Genomic DNA, 21,231 nt, shown 5'->3' with positions numbered 1-21,231 from the left:
AGACCCCACTCCAGCTGAGGCCTTCCTGATACCATCCCCATGTGTTCAACTCTATGCACATGAACAGATCCATGAAAACCCATGAGAACCTGTTCACTGGAAAGCAAGCGTATGCTTGAGGGCTGCTGGAACCCAAGTGCCAATGCTCTCTTTACTTTCCTGCATGACTTTTTTCTTTCCTTCCCCTCTCAGAAGTGGATCAGTAACTTCACAGCAGAACATTTGCTTGCTATAAGTATATACTTTTAAAAAGCCACGTCAAGTGTTGATCCCACCACCTTTTATATACATTGAAAAGACCACTGAACACTGGGTAACTGGACTTCCCTGTATTTGTCCAGCAGGGTATAAAAACACTTGTTTTGGATTATCTTCAAGGCCAAAGAAAATAGTTGGTCATGTATCAATTTAAAAAGGCATGAGATTAGCACGACCGATGCAAACAGCAGTGACTGCATGAGGTGACGCGAGCACGACTGCTCAGGAACCAGGCTGTACCTGCAAATCCCGATTGTGGTTTTCACAGAGCAGCTGCAAGAACCGGAGGATGGGTTGCATTATTGAGATCACAGCACTCATCTCCAGGTCATCTTTGCTCTTGTCTGCCGCAGACTGTGCTCCTTCTCCTGCCGAATAATGGTCATCAGGATCAGCCTCCCTCCGGTAAGTGTTGTAAGCCTTTCTTGTAGCTGCAGAGGCCTCCAGTAACTGATCCCGGACCTCCTCGGTAATTTGGGTCATAGGCTCTCTCACTAAAACACACAAGAACAGATCTTTCTAGGGCAAACTGAATAAAGGGGACCAGAAAATCTATTCACACATTTCCCATGACAGTTTCACACGCAGGCCAGCGATACATCATCATTTCTTTTGGTAAGTATGTTTAGTGTGATGTGAGGGTCTCAAGTTTTAGAAGGATATCATGTCACTCTCTTCGCACCTTTTATGCGAACCACATTAACGTTATAAATTCTGGTATTAATTGGTTAGGGCACACACATCTAGCACTATCAGGAGTTATGATAAAAGAACCTGCTATAGAAGAAAATTAGGATTTCTCCACTTATTGTTAGAGAAGGCACTGACCACAACCCACAGTCCAGGGTCGTTACTACGGATCAGATTTAGGCAGCTTGTCACGATAGACAAGGCAGCAGAGTCTCATCTCAGAAATACTTTTCATCATTTCAATAGCACAATCTCACAAATGGATGAAGAGGGGATGAAGCTCTTGAAATCCTGAGCCAGGGCACCACTGATCTCTGAACTTTGCTCTGTGGGATCAGAGATCAGAGCATTATTGCATCAATTGGAATGAGTTCAAAACACAGCATTTTACTCCCTTGTCACTTCAGAAACAGAACAACTGGGGATTACCTCTTTTCCTGCTCGGTACATCTCTGTCTGATTCTTCATCTTTCTTTTTATTTCCTAAGTCACTAGTATTGACCGTGACAGTAGCCTTGATTTCTTGCTGTGCCACTTTCATGCGATCATAAAAAACCTTAAAGAACTTTTCAGATTTCTTATCTTCTGTCAGTCGGCAGAAGAATGAATGCTACAAGAGAAAATGGAACAGAATCTATATCTTCATACACAGGTTTGAATACAGATTATTTTACCTTTCTGCACTGCGTGATATCCTGAAGGACTGGGAGGTTAATTAGTTTTCAGTAAACCAAAACCTAGAGCAGTGGAAACTCATACTTTATTGTTAAGGAAGCCCAAGTGTCTCAGCTACGTTAACTCCCTTATTAACAACTTCCAAATATATTTTTAAAGAAAAGTGAGTGCAATAAATCACACTAGCCCTAATACTTTTAGGCAGCACACTCCTCTCTCAACAATGGAATTAAGGTAAGTACAATGACTTAAGGTAAGATAAGGACACTGGAATTATCTATAATTTGATTCTCAGTTCAGAAACAAAAGAGTATGAGCAAAATACAGAGGAAAAATAACTGTCCTGCCTTCCCGCCCTCAAATCAAATGGACTGTGACTCATAACATGCAATAGTCAATGTTAATCACAGTCCAAAAATGTACAAACAGGGCAATGTAACGAGGGATATTTCGTGCTAAGTTTCCATTGCCCTGTCTGCAACAGACTTAAAACTCCTTTTAATTCCTACTCTAATATGTCTTTAAGTGACAGAGAAAAATCAAAGCATTGACTACTTTTAAAAAGGTTTATTAATGTTCTTCTGCCCATATGTGCACAGAGACAGAAAGTTCTTCCTAAAATTGAGGAGAATACAAATCATGTACAGGTCAAAAAGGAGCCAACACAGTGAGTGATCAGACAATTCTCGATGAAACCAATATGCTGTTACATAAATCAGGACCAGAGCTTAAACACGACTGAAGGATGAACTTGTAAGTGGGTCACCTTATGCAGAGTATTATGAAATTAGTTAGCATTCTGCAGCGGCTCATGATCCAACAGCTTTACATGATGAATAGGAATGAAGCCTGATTTATTGAAAAAACAAATTAAAATGGGAATAGCAATATATCCTGCCCGCTTTCCTGCGACGCGGAGCACACAAGGCTGTCTCTGGTACGCCTGCCTTTGATCACTCCCAAGCAGCTGCAGTTAGAACAGCGCTGAATGACTTTGAAACACTAATAAAGTTGCGTCCGATTACAGACAGAGGAACAGCACTACTATTTAAAGAAGTTGGTCAATATTCACATGAGCTATCCCTCCCACCATTGCAACACCTTCTACCTGCCCAGAGCATCTCAGGTAAAACTCTTTAAAGTTCGTTCTTACTTCCAGCGACTAACAGAGAGGAGGGAAAGGAGAACAACCCAGCACAGGCATCGCACATCCGCAAAGCCAGCCACGCTGGTACCTTCTCCTGACATCCATTGAAACGGTCTAGTAAAATAGACACGCCAGAGCACTGCAAGAGATGCCTTCTACCAAAAGCCGTTGTAACAGAAACCGTGTCGGGCCCTGTGACACAACACAGGATGATTTGGGTGCCCAATTCATTTAATAGTATTTGCAGAATTATTCTCGAATCCAATACTTGATATCAAGAATTGTAATGTTTTCTCATAAAACATACCCAAATAAAAACATCCTTTGTCTGAATGACAGTTTACTTATCCAGTTTTTTTTTTAATTCTGAACTGTTTTTTTGACCTGACCAGACTTAGTGAACAGAATACCGTCAAATTACAATTATAATGAAGAGATGCATTAGCATGGTTTCCCTGAGCTGCTGACCAGTAACCAAACCCAGGGTTGGGTTATTTAGACAGCCAACCCTTTGAGGCACGGTGTCTTACTTGGTGGCTACAAGTGCAGACAGAGGAAGAGTTTGCATTTAAGTTGCATCTTGAAAATTTTACTCTACCAGTATCACCCAACAAGCATGCCAATAATAATAATATTTTACAGATAGACCAGCATAAACCATTGGTTCTAGAAAGGGTAACTGTCTTCTGAAAAATAACACGATTTGCTTGTCAGGCGTTGTCACCTGGCTGCATGTCTCAAGAGCATGTACAGGAGGAGTTTCCCTGTGATGAAGCAGCGGTGAAGGAAAAGCTTTTTTTAATGAACCACACTGAAGAAATACCTTATATGCAAGTAATTATTACTTGCTGACAGGCTTGATTTTTTGTCATCTTTTCAAGCTGCTTAACTGACTTTCCACTGCACTTCAGAGAAAAAAAACAAATGAAACAAACATTTCCAGTAAAGCTTTCTTGTGCGTGCTGTGCATACGTTCAATGGTTGTCACAAAATGATTGTTTCAGTTTAGGTCAGGATACCTAACACCTTCACACATATGAATCAACCACATGCCAGCTATCAAAGATACTGTATTTTAAGAGGTGTGATCTTGCAAGTTGCACTTGAGCAGGTAATTGGTGGTGATAATTATGACAGAAAGCCTAAAATTTATTTACAGATACAACCTCAAAACAAAAACTGGAAAAATCTCCTTTTTTAAAATGGAAATAGAGTGTCCATTTTAGACTACCATATGCCAGGTTGCACATAGACGTCGTGCAACCACAAGCAAGACTGCTGAAAGAGCAAGTGTGCTACAGGAGAACAGCCTGGAGCAAAGAGAACAGCAAACCTCTGCTCGTACACGTTTTTGAAGAATAGTGCTTTTAACGTACCACTGACACGGGAGCATTTCACATCAGCCGTTCCTTTGAGGGCCCCCTAACGAAACTGATGCAAACCCAAAAGCCAAGCATCTTGTCAGCAAGAGAGCGCCCTGCCCTCACCGTGCCCGGGCAGAGAAGCCCAGGCTGGCTCCTCATCTCCCAGATAGTCCCTGCCAATTTAGCCACCACCAAGCTGGGACTTGTGATCTCCCGGAAACCTACAGTAGGGCAGGGAACCGTGACCCGTAACATACCAGTACAAGGTACCAGAGGAAAATCTACCTGAAAGGCAAGTGAAGATAGGAGCTTCATCCCGTACTCGGGACGCTGGCAGTGGACCAGTTGCCTGCTCATACAGAGTGCTAAAATCATGCAGTATGAAACTGTATTTTATTTCAACTGTGTTTTGTTAACGACTGTTAAGAGTCATTGCCATTAAACAAGAGCCATCACATGACACAAAAGAAGATCATGATGTTTGCTTTATGAATGCCAGATTCAGCAAACAGCTTTACGAGTACACACGCCTCAATGAAACGCAATACATCTTCAGAGCACTGCAACCAGCCAATTAAATCAACTAAGACTTCTCTCTGATGCGAGAATATCAGAGATAATGTGGCCGCAATTAATTACACAGCCACAGAGTGAAAGCAACTCAAAACCATCCGCGTATGACATGTGCAAGCTTCTAATACGATAGCAACGCTCACCATGCGCAAGGACATCACGCAAAGAGTTCTCAATCATTTTTAAAGACAGAGCAACCACCACCTACATCAACTCATTCAAGACTAACTTGGGTCAATGGAAAGAGCTTTGTGAAGAAACACAAGGGAAAAATCTTCTTGCATAAAGGTTTGCAAGTTCAAAGTCTTGCACGTGACTGGAGAATAAATATATTATTGTGGTGCACTGTTTCCATGCAGGTATGAAGCACTAGGTAGGCAGCAGCATGCTGCTGCTTTTACAGGCATATGATACATCAAGCATTACGATGAGCCTGTATTTGTTTCAAAGGGATGGAATGAGAAGAACCCAGCACAGGCGTTGCACATCTGCAAAGTCAGCCAACACCGACTCCTTCTCCTGACATCCAACGTGGTCTATTAAAATACCACAGAGTAAAACAACTAATAACACCAGGTATCAGGAAACCTGTGCAATAAATTCTCCTTCCTTCTCTCCATCTCCCAACTCTGCTCCTAAAGAAATCCAACCAGAAACCTCACGCACAGCAGAATATCCCTCTTACACCTTTGCCCTCCAGTGGACTGCCTCTGACCAAAGGAGGATGGTAAGTAAATACTATCACCATACCATATACGACTTTATTTCCCTGGTCCACGCAAAACATTGCAGAAGAAAAACTGCAAACCAAGTGACTGATTTCACTAGAAAATACATTGAAGGCCAAGTTTAAATTGCAGCACATTGCTCAGCTACAGCCTGGCCCCCCTCTGAGCACCATTAGCCCTTCGCTCTCGCTCATTAACTGAGCCCAAAGTTGTGTTTAGAAATGCATCTTTTCGAGAAAAGGATCCTATCTTTCTTTAGAAGCCATTGGAGATTATGAACTATGTCTGTCTGTAGTCTGTTCCAGTGGTTAATAACTGTTAGAAACAAGTGATTAAGCTCCTTTTTATGTCACTAACTTCCAGTCACTGTTTTAAAAATTTTTTTTAAGTTTATGTCTCTTCTGTAGTTATTCGCAGGAACTTGGTATCCTCTCCCCTTCAAATTATTTACACACACTGTTAAATGTTTACCTACCTTTTTTGCTAAACTGAAAATACTATTTTTGCTTGCTGGCATTTTATTCAGAATTAATATAATTTTCTGTGGTGGTTATTTTTTGGCACGTTCTTAAATATTGCAGATCATTAACAATCTGGATTGTAGAATCACATTTAAAAAAAAAAATCATCAAAGAATGGGCACATTTCCTAGCATTACCACTTCACCTCTTCTCCCTTCCTGCCTTGCCTTCCAAGATCTTTGACACAGAATAGACATAATTTCCAACGATGAGTGGAAGAGAAGCTCAGCTAACTACCCAGCAGTTCAGGGGAGAAGGATTACAGAGGCAGGAGACTACAGAGCATGTACAAATGCTCCTTCACGTGTCTCACATACCAGCAATCGGTAGCAAACTGTTTTTTTCACCAGCAGAGCTGACATCTGCCCTTTGGAGAGCAAAGCTGTAAAACGCAGCAGACTGATACCTTCATGTAAGATGTACCGAGTATAGACCCAGCTAACGAATCCACTATAAACTTGACTAATCCACAGTAAGTTTGTTTGACTATGATTGAGTCTGTGCCCAATGTAGGATTGTGAAATGGAAAACAAAGGAACCGGCTGAAGTCAGCTTATTTCTAGCTCTTGCCTTTGAAAGGCTTATCCAGTTTTGCCTGTGTGTGCTGTCACCTTTACTGGGAACACCTTCCTCTACGCTGTTACCTGTTAGCTGGATCTGCCCCGAAGTCACAACTGTTTTGCCAACCAAGAAAAGGAACAACCGTTTGATTGTTTTGCATCGAATAGCTTGGCTTTCCGCCCCAGACTCAGTAATTACAGGCTGGACCGTATCTATGTGCTGTCTGAATGATCACGTTGTGAGAAATATAACCAAAACCTATTAGCAAGCATTGGGTTTAAGATGCATCTGCTCAGATGCGTGCTTCTTCCTGAAAGAAGGGTGGCCTGATTTTAGGAAAGGATTTGGCTGCAGAACCCAACCACAGATTGCCATCATCCTGCAGAGGACAGAGTATTTTCTGGACCACGCCCTCTGTAATTCACAAAGCTGTTTCAACAGACCACAGGCGTTAAGCCCTGCCAGACCATCCGAACAGATCCCAAAGAATTCCCCACAAAAACAAATATTCAATTACCAATAAATAAGGGAAAGCAAAGCCCCAGCAAACACCTCACAAATTAAAGCAAACTGTTGTCACCTCCCTCCCCATTTCTCTAATGCCAGTGAACAGAAAATACCCCATGAACTTGACTAGTCAGGGCTATTTCAAAGAGGAAAGTCCCTCCAGATACAAGAGAAAGATCAGCTCTCTGGCTTCAATTCAGGACATTTTATTCCAGTGCTAGAGAGAAATTATTACGGGGATGTTAACTTGCTCGGGTTATCTGGACAGGCTGCCAGCATGAACTAATGCAAAACTTCTGTGCTACTTCATGTTTGCGGAAAGAGCTTGCCACCCCCATACTGTTTCTTATAGCTGGACTACTTCAAAGCAGCCACATTTTAAGGGGACCTGCACTGCTAACACAAGCACCGAATTAAGTACAAATGCCAACCCTTTACATTCTGCCTAAACATATTGCAAGGGCTTCCACTGCAGAAAACCAAAACCTAACTTTGCTTTCTCTCCCCCCTCATTTATTTATTTTAAATATCACCGATCCCTCTTTTCTTGAAGTCTTTCATACGTCCTGGCTCACTAAAGATCCATCACTCTGGGGTGTGAGTGATAGATATCATTAGTCTTGCATAGCTTAAGGAAATGGCAGCTGAAATATTTCATGCTGAACATACTTCACAGTTTGAAATAAACCCGTAAGGAAAATCTGCCAGAACACCTCAATTGCCTGTTTTTTTTTGCAAACTGTAAAATAAACTTTGTCCTGAAAGCAGAAGAGGGACTTCCCAGCTCTATTTTCCACAAATAAGACAAACACTCTCTGCCATGGGCATCCATGTGCCATCCTGCAAGGCTCTACTCCCTAGGCTGGAGATTCTGTCCCCCCTTACGGAGGAGGTTTTTGGAGGGGTACGAGCATACAGACAGACCCGTGTAAACGCTCGTCTTTCCCAAGCAGTTTTAAAAGAAAGCAGCAGCAGAATTACACCACTCATTTCAGGAAGAGCCCTTATACCCTACACGTTATCCTACTGTGACAACCTAAAATCTTGATGCAATTTAAAGTCATTTCATAAAGAGGAAGGTAAGAACAAACTTCAGAGAGATGCAGTCCCCTCATGCCCTTCCAGAGCCAGTACAAAACCCCTGGGACAATGAAGTGACACAGGATGATCACCAGGAGGTGAAGGCACACTGGGGGAACGACAGGTAGAAACATGACTGTTGGGTTCAGGGTTTAAATCCCCCCCCCAGACGGAGCAGATGGCCTCCAAAGCGTGGGAGACTTGGGGGCCTGACCTGCTTTCAGCACAGAGCCTTATTTGAGTTCCTCCTGCATACATGTGGGAGCATGCACCCGCCGGGTCACTCAGTTAATCTGTGCAAGGCTCTTGCATGGCAGGAGCATGAATCCTACTTCCTTACCAAACCAGCGAGCTCTGTGTAGGTGTGAGAAACAAGGAAGTCTGCAGACTCCCCAGAAGAAAAAAAAAAAAAAGTGTAATATCTTTTTGAGAGACAGAGGAATTAAAGAAAACCATAGCAACAAGTCAGTCCACCTACCCAAACCACCCACCCACCACCGGTTTCATTTGCTGACGCACTTCAAAAACAAGCTGGCTCCTACCCGCTCTGGAAGGTGAGCAAGCCCTGAGAGCTCATTAAATTCCCTTCTCAGCTACTCTTGTATGCCTGCAGCTAGTGAGCAAGTGGGATATAAATAGAAGTTATATAACATTGCTTTGTTGATTCCTGCGCTTACCCAAAAAAAAAAAAAAAAGGCAGCATGACCTTGTTTTTCTGAATAGCTTGCCTCTGCCTGCTTGTGGAGGACTTTAATCCTGCTAGGGATCGTCTTAAAAGTTTATGTTGGACCTGGATCCCACGGAGAAGAATAGGAAGAATTAGTGATTTACATCCCTGCTCCTTACAGGACCAGGAGCACACCTGAACGCCGAGAGGACTGCCACACAAGAGGCCCGCGGTACCCAACAACCATGAACAATACAAGGCTTCCGAGGCTGGAGGACAGGCAACGCAGCTGAACCCTGACGTAGCACCTCTCTCCCTTTTTTCACCTATATTGCTCAATCACACAGATGGGCACCTTGAAATCTAAGTGTGAAACCTCCCTTTGGGCAGAAAGACTGGAAGATGCTATGATGCAGGAATACTAATGGCCCCAAAATACTTCAAAAAGTAGCATCAGCTGCAGCTCAGGTAGAAGGACTAAAAGTGCTACCGTTACAATCTCACCTCATCCACCCTGTTCTCAGTCTCACCTATGCATCTTACTGCCCCCAATAAAAATGAAATCATTTCTGCAGGAATGATTCCTCGCAGCTTTTTGCTCTCTCAGTACGTTATTAGTAGGGCTCGTTTGTTTTTAACATGGTGGTGTCTAATGGCGAAGTGAGATTGAGACTTCACTGGGCTAAATACATTAAAATACATGTGAAAGAGACCCTGCGCTTCCCAGGGGCTTGCCATCTCGAGTCTCCTCACGTGCTGCGGATTAACAGAGCGTCAGGACATGGATTTCCTCAGCGCTGACTTAATTACTAGTGCAGGTTCAGTGCCTTGTTTTGAAGGTAACTGCGCTGTGAAGGAGGGTCTGGATTTGCAGCGGTGCTTCATGTTGGAGAGGGCTCTCTTTCACAAAAGGACAAGATCACTGCCCGCAGCTGAATGCAATGGTTGATGTAGAGCCTTATCAACATTTACTATTTTTTTTTTTTAATGTCATGTTCTGAAGTAACATACTCAGAATGTAAAAAAAAAAAATTATGGTGTATTTTAACTTGAGAAAAACTCATTAAAATGGTGAAAGACATAGGTGATTACTTAATACATGCTGATAGCTTCCTGGTTTTGCATTAGTTTCCTAAACAGGTATTATTAAAACAATGTAAAAAAGATATAACATCCTATATCAAAGAATTCTGCCTGTTATAAATAAACAGTAGAAATTTTAGGAGACTTTTTTTAATCAACAACCTAAAGTTCTCAAGTGCTATTTACAGAAGTTTAGCGATCCAAAGATATTCTTGCCTCTGAAGCATTTACCATCACATGCAATTTTGTGTGCTTGTGGATATCTGTGACTGTTGCAAATTTTGTAAGTAGCAAACCCGGTTTAAAAAGTCCAAACCACAAACCCTAAAGCACCGTTATGTCACTAAATCTACAGTTTATATCACCAATACTTCTGTAACATTTTGTAAAATTTTCTCCCAATTTTGAAGGGCAATTGCAGTCATGGAGTAAAAGAAACTAGAAGTGTTCTGGCAACCGAATAAGACAGGACACATTTAGGCCAACAGGGAAAGTAAAAAGAATAAAGCGGGTTGCTTGGCTGGTTCCAACTATTTCACTGTTGATCTTTTTAGCGTTGCTTGTCCTTCCATTTTTATCACAGTATTTCACAGCCAACGCTACAGCAAGCTGAAGGGCACAGATCTGCCCCAAAGTTACTGCTCCCTCAAACCCGAGGGCTGCGGCAGACGGCCACAGGAGCAAGCCCCATCGCCCCGCCTGCCGCGTAGCACCCTAGGTCACTTGGTTTCTGCAGCTTTCCTATGTGCCAGAAACACAAACAAGAATTGGATAGCTCTGGATTCAATTCCTTTTGTGCATCCATTCTGCAATTATTTAATAACTATCGATCGTCTTTGGACAGTCTGAAGCACTGAGTTCAGCAAAGGACACCACAATTCACCATGCTGGAGTCTTCTTACTGGTGGCAATGCGCGAGGAGAAATGTCAACTAAGTCCAAGTCTGTGTATAGCGCAAGACAGAGCTGGAGACAGGAGAGTCATGTTATTCCAGCATTTTACCCAAACCAGTCTTTCCTACTAAATCAGATGAATGCAGAGCTGACTGCTGCGATTTCTGGTATCTTGCTTGTTCAGAGCCCCCCATGGTACTTCTGCAACGGGCAGCACGGTACCATGCGGCCATGGCCCCTAACTCTAATGAGCACTCAAAGGAGGGCACACAAAATGCACGGCTCCTCTTTGCAGGCTGAACTGAAGAGCTCTGGAAATTAAAACAATTTGAAGGCACATGGCTTTTTGTAGTCACATCTCAAAGGAGCTTCACACATATATGGTGAGCTCCAAACCTTGACTCAGCAAAACACTGATTCGCTCTTGCCATGCCGTGACGGAGGCACAAGTCTCCGGTCCACCACCACAGGCTCCTCGGTGCTATCTCAGGTCTTGGTGGCCCCCAGTTCTCATCCCATACTCAGCTGCTGGGGGAAGGAGGAGGGTAGAGCAGATCCCATCATCATCCTCTGTGCAGGAGCAGCGACTCTGCTCAGATGCCTTAAAGCTGGGAGCAAATCCCACTTCTTTCCTGAAAAATAATCACCTTTTCCTTGGGTGCTGACTCCCATCACCTCATCCTCTGTGTTTGCAGCCCACCTTGGGAAGAACTGTGGATGAAGGGAGAAAGGTGGCACCACCGCACTTCGAAGTGGTAGCCCTGCATCACGTCACTTTGGGGTAGCGCTTAAAAAATGCCTGAAACTAAACTAATGTCATCAACCTCATTTTACCTTCCCTTGCTGAAAATACCAACATGTGCGTGTGGGTAATTTGTCACGCAATCTAACTTTTGAGAAGATCTCTAATTAAACGAGCCGACCAAAGTCTCCATGGAGAGGCAGTTATGTAAGGGACTTTACTTGCCATTAACTTCCACTGACCAAGGAAACCTGAAACTCTACGGAGGTGAGGCAGAGTAATGGCGCATATAATTTTTATTTAGCAGATGAGAGACAAGCATTACAGGAGAAGTCCTCAGCAATTTCCTCCACTGTCATTCATTTGCCAAGGTTGCTTTAACGAAGGAAAACTCACCGTGTTGCAGTGTGCGCAGGGAACAGACCAAGCTTTCATCCCTTCTGAAGGAGATGTAGCTCTGCATGCAGCGTGCCTATGAGGAACAGCACCTGCCACGCAAGCGCAGGCAAAGCGCACCCAAGCCAGCACCCTGGGTTGATGGGTGCCACGCGCCGGCCGGCAGCGCCCCAGATGCAGGGCATGCTCACTCCTCGCCATTTTGGAGGAGAGCGTAGGGCTGGCGGGGCATCTCCCCCAGGGCTGCTCTGTGCAGAACTGCTGACGCCAGCTCTCTCAAGGTGGATGCTGAGGGTTATATAAATTAATAAAGGAGTTTATGTAATTTTCAGTTCAGTGAGCAGCATTTGTCAAGTTAATTTGTTGTCCGGTTTTGACCCTGCGGTTCCACCTCCGCTTCTGTCTGCTTACAAATGAGGGCAGGCTTCCCACTGAAAAAAAACCAGGAGCTCCTGCTGAGTGGGAGCAACAAGCTCACCGGACACAGCTACGACACTTTCATCAGCATCTGTGTTACCAAAGAACCTGACAGCGTTTAAGTGAATTCCAAAAACTAAAAAGATCCCAGAAAATTTTCCACCCAGAGAGCTTTAGGTGGGCAAAGACCTCTGTCTTTCTCCCAGAACAGTTAATTTATCACATCCACATTCACCCCTATAGCAAAACACAGAGCAGCATGGCATTCAGTGTGCCACACACTACCAGCTTAGCCTCTTTCCTAAGGTAAATGGGGAGTATTTATTTCTTGTCCTGCTTCTCCCCAACATTAATTTTCTTAACAACACAATAAAAATCATTCCTGCCAATTATAGTAAGGAACATTTCTAGATTTGCTTTTCTGCTAGAGTTCGCAACCACCTACTTTGCCTAGCCTTAATATTGGCCCAGCATGTATCTAATGAAACAGTAACACCTATTCCAGTTATCCCTTCCCAACACCATGGGGATCTCTTCTCCCACTAACGCTCATGGGAGTTACCCGGGAACTCCCATTATTAACTATATTACAATCATCATGTGCAAGTTCCTGTGTGTCAGTACAAACCTTTTGCTTAACTTCAGGCCAAATTAATTTCCCGTGTGAAAACCTGGAGTTAAGAAAATGCCATGCAGGGGTGACACATTTCTGGCTTTGCTGCCAAAAAGCCTTTTTACATAACCTGTCCCTATCCCACCAGTTTCCTATTCTCAAAGGCCTGTAGATATAAGCAATTTAGGTTCAGTAAAAATTATTCAGGCTGAGCACTGAATGAACTTGTTCAGAATACTACAAATCAAGAGCTGCTAATAATAACCAGAAAATTGTGAAATGAAGATAAACTGTGTTAGACCTCAAAGACAAAGCTGGCCGCTTTGGCTAGGTCAACTTTCACAATGACAAACGTATCTGATACAAAATGAACACAGTTATTAGTCCAGAGACTGAAGATGACTCTTCCACTGGCAGTTACTGGAAACTGCTGTAGAACTTCAGAAAAATCCACTCTGCAGGTTGCAGAGGTTGTGAAGACCTACCTACCTAATCTGCAAAACTTGCCAAAAGAACACAGATTAGAGAAAGATCGGGATAAAAGACCACGGAAAGTATTGGGTTCATTTTCATAAGTGCTTCTAGTTTCCATAACAGACAAATTTTGCGGTGTATTTTGTAAAAATGAAATCTTACTAAGTAGGAGACCATCACACGGCTGCACCAATAAATCTTGACTGTGCTGTGGTGAAAGACTGCTTTATAAAACCCGTTGGATTTGGAGCTGTGCAGACCAGCGAGTACCCCGTGCCAGCTCTCCTGTAAAGGCAGTGCTCCTGAACAGCTAGGCTACACCCAGAGCCTTCTGTATTTTCTGGGTGAGCAGATACACTATTCTTCCTATGTGAAGAAAGAAAAGCTTGGTTACGTGAATTTACCGTCTCAGGACATCAGTTTAACTTGGACATCATTCGGCAATCTGGGAGATACAGACCTGAAATCGTGATTTTACTGAAGAGCAAAACCTGCACCTTCGCTTTGATGCACCAGCATTGAGCCAGCTGTTCTCCCAGAAGTTAAGCTTTGTGGTTGGCATTTTTTTTTTCCATTAAAGTTTTACTTACTTGACTTTCATGACTCAAATACTACTGAAAGATCAGAGTGCTGAGTATGTGCTGTTCTCGACTGACACTGTAGTAGTCCCCACGGGCCCTGACTGTGCTAGAGCCAGTGCAAGTAAAGCAAAGCACCAGGGAACTCACTACCTAGCACTGGGAGATTAACCAATACAGCCAGGGAACATCTTTGTGCACTGATAAACCTTCTTTTTTGCCTTTTGCTATCAGGCCGCTGGATTGCTATAGCACAGAGTATCTACATTACAACCGCTCCATGGGATATTTTCAATAAAGTCTCATCTGTGCTTTGCATGCATGAGTAAGAGCTCCTGGGTGTGTCCAAGACCTCAGAGCTTACAGCATTAGTTGTAGGCATCACAAGTCATTTGGTTCCTAAAACATTCTGTGCTTAAAAGCAGCCCTACACCAGAGCCCCCTCCCAGCCCTTCGCTGCTGCATTAGAGCACGTACACACATGTACACCAAGTAACTGCTGGCTGCCCAGAACATCTTCTAAAGGTAAAGACAATGCTAAGCACTTATTCCTGAGTGGGAAAGGACGGAAAATAGTTACTCTGGTTTGCAGAGGTAATATCTATAAAAGCAAGAGCGCAACAGAAACTGGCAGGACCGTAAGGCGCGGATGTGAAAGTGTTATGCCATTTGCTATAAGCACCCTATGCCAACAGCTCATTCCTAACCACATAGTTATTTTACAGACTCCCAGCTATAGACAGCAAATGCAAACTAAAGAATCTCCCTTTTTGGTGAAAAAGGTGTCTTTGGAGATTTGTTTGTTTTGACCAAACGAGCTAAGGAACCTGCTTCCAACACTGATTCGCACTGAGAGCGGGAAGTGATTCTACTCAGTCCATTAGTTCTGGGTTCCAGCACAAGCAAAGGATCTCTCCACGTCAGGCTGGTGCAGAATTTCTTTTTCCTTCCAGCATGACAGTGTGAGGTTACCTGAGGCTCCCTGAGAGCTAACAAGATGAAAGCTCAGCTTCCTTTACACTGGAGAAGAGCAGGAAATTTAAGAGACTCTCCCCAAGGAATGTTAATCCTGTCATTGCAGTTTAAGGTGACACGGTATTTTAAACGTCTGATTCCCACTTTGTCTTTCGCAAAGAAGGTTCAATCTAGAGCATACATGCAGGGAAAAATCTCTGATTACAGAGCCAGTGAAGGAGCCCCAAAAGGTTCCCTCTCCTCTCAACAGAAATTTGCATGAGAACAAGAGGTGCTGCTGTAGAGATCTGGTGCATGTTTTAACCATGGTGATCAATTATAACTAGTCAGCCCCACATTCCACTTAATCAAATCTCACCACATACTGCTGCCCAAAGGATACAGCTGCTCTTTAGCACATCTCTGGTCAGGTTTGACCCAGGCATTTCTATGGCATCAAATCCATTTTCACTGTCAGGCTGGTTTTCCACTAGATCAGTCACTTAATTCAACTCACCCCACAACTGCATGAGCCGTACAAAGAGGGGACAAGCAGAGCTAACCAGAACAGGACCGGCCGTTTTGGCAACAGCCCAGTTAGATTAGATTAAGCACGACACAGAGCACTACCCTCAGTCTGGTCAAACATCTCTCCCAGAAGTTGCCATGGAGGTCTAGTAAGGATAACTTTGTCACTGCAGTGGCTCTTAGCTGCTGCAGCGATACCAGAGACAGACTGCATCTTTTGGCTAGTTTGGTTTTCAGGGCAGAAAAATAAAGGACTGGGGAGTGGTTATACCATACTGGGAACAGTGGGCCACATATAACATTTTTTTAGTTCTCTTTGCCCAAACTCTTCTGAAAATGATAGCGTGTTTTATCTTTAAGTACCTAAATAAATGTTCCTAATTAGGATGCAGCAAAAACGACATCAAATTATAAGCCTAAATCTGTATGTATATCAAACATTTGGATGTATCACTTCTCCGAGTGAAAGGAAACCTGCAAAATTGACGTTCTTGAACAAATCACCAATTGTTTTGTTCAGACATGTGAAACGCATAGCAGCGGGGCAGGAGAGGGATAACGCGCTCCGGAATTGCTACGCATAAAGCCCATTGTCCAAGACTGAAACAGACTGTTTGCAAACAGAACACATGCAAAGTCAAAAGAATAAGAAAGTACGTGTTCAATAATCTTTGTAGGCATGTTTTGCCGTAATAAGGTTTTACTTTCTGTTTGGAAGAATACCGTTCAAGCTAGTTGGTGTATGTTCATTAAAATCCATACCGGGTGCAATTCTCATTTAGGGAAACCAAATCCTTATTTAAAATACAGAAACGAAGGACTGCGAGATTGCAGGAGAACGGTGGTGGTCTGGAGTTTACCATACACTGTTATTTTCAATTCCAGTCTGAAATCTAAGAGCTAGTTGTAAAAGTCTCTGAGCATGTTGCAGTTGCTTAAACTTACTCATAAAAGTAGTCACATCAACTTATGCTACAAAGCTGTTTTGTTATACATTCCTCCATATTGCCCTGGAAAATACCCCAATTACCCAATGCCCATGCAAACATTTAGTAAGTTAACTTTTGCATTGTAGACACTAATATTTCCCTTAATTACAGGTCAAAGATCATTTAGTCATTTCCCCTCCGATCTCCTTAACCTCCTCAAGTTTCCTGGATTTCATAAAAACATTTCCCTTCCCAACATGTTTTAGCTATAAACTTGAAGTTTTCCATTTCCCTACCTGTATTGTAGTGTTCCCACCTTCCAGAAGGGCAATGGCTAGAAGGATGCTCTCATGGAAGACTCTGTCACTGGTGGCATTCATGATGAGATCTATGACCAGGTTGGATGCACCTTCTTTATCCAGATGACACTGGACATCTGCCAAACTCATCTCACCTCGGCTCATCGAACTCGATCCGGAGCTTCCTCCTGTAAAGGTGATCATGAGAAAGAGGCTGAGATTCAAACCCCGCCACCCTGCAGTGACGGCACCTCTCTTCTGGTTTAAATTATTAAGCTATCCCAAATGATGTGCACACATTTATTAAGTGATGAACTCGGCTCCTAGCATTTCTGCAAGGAAGAGTTTGTAACTTAGAGCACAGATCAGGCATGTTGTAAGATGGGCACTTAACACCGCTTTAACATGTCCGAGTCTGTGGGAGGAGGTGTCCTGAGGAAGGACAGCCTGGGCTGGCAATGGGAAAGGGTTATTGCCACTGCTGCCTTCATTAGCAGCAGAAGATGGACAAAAGGCTGGCGTATTGGAAGAGGATTCTGTAAACAGCGTGGATCCAGGGATGCAAAGAGAGGTAGAGGCTCTGCAGGACCAGTGAGAGGATGGAGAAAAGGCAAGACAAATTCCAGAGGATGGTAAAGCCAACGCTATGCTTCTGTACAATTACAGAACCATGAACTTCATGGATAAACAGACCAAACAAGCTAAGCAGGCAAGAGTTTGTGGAAGAGGCAGGAAGAATGAGAACTGAAGCAAAATGCTCCAGAAAGTGAAAGAGTATAGCAGCAGGCAGCACAACACCAGGACAAATGTAATATATATATCAACTTCAAAAAAGAGGGGGGAATTAGGGGTTTTTGTTTGTTTGTGATTAGGCTTTCTTTCAACAGGATTACCCACAGTCCTTATTGTGAAGAGGCAAAACCCACTGAACTATTTTTACAAGATGTGCTTGACATTACTGACTTTCGTAGCAATGGTCTCAAATGAAGTAAACTGCACTTTATAACTGACTTCAAACCGAATTTTTGCTCATCCTACCCCACAAACTCTCTGTAATACAATGAAATGTTTTTGTTTCAGATACAGTTAATAATCTGACATCCCTATGAGCACATTTCCCAAATATTATTGAAAATATTAAATTGATCAGGTTTTCTAAGTACATTCATTCAAAGCAAAGTCACAAAATTCAAGCCAACCCAAGACAGTCTCTGGAAAGTATAAAAAACTCTGCTTGCTTAATTTTAAAGTACTTTCTCAAACGCAGTCAGGAGAGAAATAACACTGCTTGCATCTGCATGAGGAAAAAGCAGTTGACACGATCAGAGACAGGAGAGCAATGCTCTGCTCAGCCTAAAGTGAAATCCCTCAAGGAGACTTAAAACACAGAATCATAGAACAGAATAGTTTGGGTTGGAAGGGACCTCTAAAGGTCATCTAGTCCAACCCCCCTGCCGTGGGCAGGGACATCTGCAACTAGACCAGGTTGCTCAGAGCCCCCTCCAACCTGACCTTGAATGTTTCCAGGGATGGGGCATCCACCACCTCTCTGGGCAACCTGGGCCAGTGTTTCACCACCCTCAGCGTAAAAAATTTCTTCCTTATATCTAAGCTAAACCTATCCCCTTTAGTTTAAAGCCATTCCCCCTTGTCCTGTTGCAACAGACCCTGCTAAAAAGTTTGCTGCCTTCTTTTTTATAAGCCCCCTTTAAGTACTGATAGGCTGCAATAAGGTCTCCCTGAAGAACATGTTGGAGTTTCCAAAGCCAGGAGCAACATGCAAGCAGGACTTCTTCCCCATCCATATGGATAGTTTCTTCTTTTTCGAGATTTCATAGAACAGAACAGTAGAAGTCCAAAAGAGGGGGGGGGGGAACCCTACTGCACCTGTAAGATACCGATTTGTCAGGCAGACACAGACAGACAGCATCTGGCAGGGCAGATCACATGAGCCACTGATGAGCAGGAGCATGTCCTACCTCCTGCCCCGGCTTTGCTGGCAGCTCCGGCAGACAAGGGACCATTGCCGAAGGTGGTGAGGCTCTCGCGCCGTCCCGCCGGTCTCACGTTGCCATAGTAACGGTTGACCAAAACTTGCCTGAGTGCCTCACCCTTGATTCAAAGAGGATAATGAAATCATGATGTGAGCTTAATGAATAAACAAACTAGTAATATTCAGTAGCAAGGAGACTGCTGTTATCATTAGCCTACTTGCAGTGAGGGAGGGGGAACCGAAACCCTGGAGATTTGGAAAAATCCACTGAGCAACTCCCAGTGTGCTCGGGCAGGCTGGGACGCTGGGGGATCTCATGGGGCTCAAATAAGATTAACAGGTTCCCAGCACCAGAAACAGCTACAGTTCAGTTTTTGTGTAAAGCTTTCTATACAGATCTTATTCTCAAAGAGCTTTTTTTTTTTATTAAGATCTATTGTCTCAGTCTTAAATGTAAAAAAGTGGCATCTGTACAGCACCAACACAAAATGAAGAGGAGGATTAGAGAAAGATTAACATCAGAAATGGTTTTGTGAGCAAGCAATCCCATCTTCTCAAACCTATCCTATTTTGACATTTCACCAACGTTACAGGGACGCGCTCTCTTCTCCCCTCCACCACCAACTGATGCGATCTAACGCTGTCAGCCGCCGAGCAGAAACCCGAGCGATCCCCGCCGCAGCATCCCAGCTCTTTGTTCCCCGCGTCCCTGCTGGCAGCTGCCCGAGCCGCTTGGTCACGCCGGCAGTCAGCATCCGAGCACATGAGCCCGCGGACACTGCGGGGCACCGGTCCTCAGATAACCCCGACACCCCGGCCCCGCGCCCCTGGGAGCACCCGGCATGGCCGCACAGAGCACGTGCCGCTGCCGTCAGCAGAGGCCAGAGGAGATCAAAACACCTCCCAAGTTGAATGTTAACCTGCGGACCCTGCACTGCTCTCACTTAAGTCTTTACAGGATTTCCCAGTAATTCAGAGAGCCATACAAAATCTGGCGGTACTGCCAGCAACGGGCAGGCACACCAACACTGCAGTTGGATTAACAGATTTTTATAAGGTCTTTGTGCAAAAAGGAAAACTGGTGATTATTTTAACTGGGAGCTACCGCTCTGCTAATGGCAGCGTGCTGTGGTTACAGCAGTACCACCCTGAGAGGGGAGAAAGGGGATTTACAAAAAAAAAAAAAAAAAAAGAAAAAATTGATCTAGCCGAGAATAATTTCATGTTAAAAATCTGTCAGGATGAACTGAAGTATCTTGATCTCCATTCACAAAACAAGTGCTTCACACTGATTTTCAGTTGTATTTCAAATGAAATTAGTTGTCTGACTATAGATTCAAAATGTCATTAACTACGAGGTTTAATATTAGCTGTCATGCAAGTGAAGCCTTACTTTTTCAACTTTCACAAGAGGCCTTGAAAACACAAAGTAAATGGAACAACATAAATGTGCATTAATTGGTTCATACAAAACTCCAGCACTGCTGCAGCCACAATGCTTTTGATACAAAGCTGGCACCCCCAAAAAGGCAGCTTAGAGAAATCCTTATTCCCCAATGCACCGGAAAGACAAAAACCTGCCTGGAAATTAACAGCCCTCTACTAATTTTCAGACATCGCTTCCAAATGGAGGAGCTCAACACCTGCCTGCAGCTGGTCAGGGATCGCTGCCCTCCCCGCAAGCCTGGTGCTAATGTCAGGGCTCCCACCGTCTGCTTCTTGTCACCACAATTCAGCAGATTAAAAATTGCTCCTCTAGATTATTAGTGTGAAAGCTGCAGCGCAGGGGCTGCATTTTATGGAATCAGATGGGGACAGGGGAAGCGGCAGGGAGGCAAGATGTAAAATAAACACGAAGAGAGCTTTCCAACCAGCTGTTTCAAAAGTCCCCCCCAAAAAAGAAAAAAAGGCAAGTTACTTTGGAAGCAACAGTAGAAGATGAGCACTTTTCCAAGGGGCATACGCTTCCTATCACCGCTTGGGCCAAATAGTGAACATGTAGGAGAGGCAAGAGACTAAATTCAAAAGCTCAAGCAAAATCTTATCCCAGAGGAGCTACTTTGACTGACAGCGACATGAGAATGTTTAGTACATGATGTAGTGCTTTAACCATCTTTCTGCTCTCAGTCTGGCAGGTAAGGAAGGGTACGTGACAGAACAAGGCCAAGCCAGACAAAAAAAACCTTAACTGCATCTTCCTTCTACATGTGTGCTGATTAGAAAGGCAACTTCATACCCACATAAGCCCTATGCCAAAAATCAAGTTACAATAGAGTTCCCACATTACCTATTTCCTCTTCTGTTAAACTAAGTGGCTGTCATCATATCAATTGGCATTTAAAACCAGTAATTTTTACTACTTACTACAAAGATAACACACATCAAACCACAAGAAGTGCTGTTCAGTAAACTCCACCTCCTCCTGAATTCAGAAGGGTAACTAAAGCTCCTGGGGTTGTCTCTAGACTTTCCTTCTGGTCTACTGTGGAGCAGAAGGCAACTTCTATTCCATGGTCCAAAGAGTTGGGGTGAGTGGAGAAACCCCACTGGGAGCTCCGGCT

General features: G+C 43.7%; 1 protein-coding gene across 1 annotated transcript in view; it reads right to left on the bottom strand.

The window, feature by feature from the left end:
• Window positions 1–21,231, bottom strand: part of ITPR1 (inositol 1,4,5-trisphosphate receptor type 1) — a 187,309-nt gene that overhangs the window by 46,940 nt on the left and 119,138 nt on the right. Inside the window, exons 43-46 of the mRNA XM_076346702.1 lie at window positions 18,657–18,789; window positions 16,675–16,865; window positions 1,378–1,558; window positions 499–752 (exon numbers count right to left, since the gene is read on the bottom strand). Coding sequence (XP_076202817.1) covers window positions 499–752; window positions 1,378–1,558; window positions 16,675–16,865; window positions 18,657–18,789 — 759 coding nt within the window. The remainder of the gene's footprint in view (window positions 1–498; window positions 753–1,377; window positions 1,559–16,674; window positions 16,866–18,656; window positions 18,790–21,231) is intronic.

This window comes from Aptenodytes patagonicus, chromosome 8 (genome assembly GCF_965638725.1).
Source record: "Aptenodytes patagonicus chromosome 8, bAptPat1.pri.cur, whole genome shotgun sequence".
Lineage (NCBI taxonomy): Eukaryota > Metazoa > Chordata > Aves > Sphenisciformes > Spheniscidae > Aptenodytes > Aptenodytes patagonicus.
This window is presented reverse-complemented; position numbering and strand designations above follow the sequence as displayed.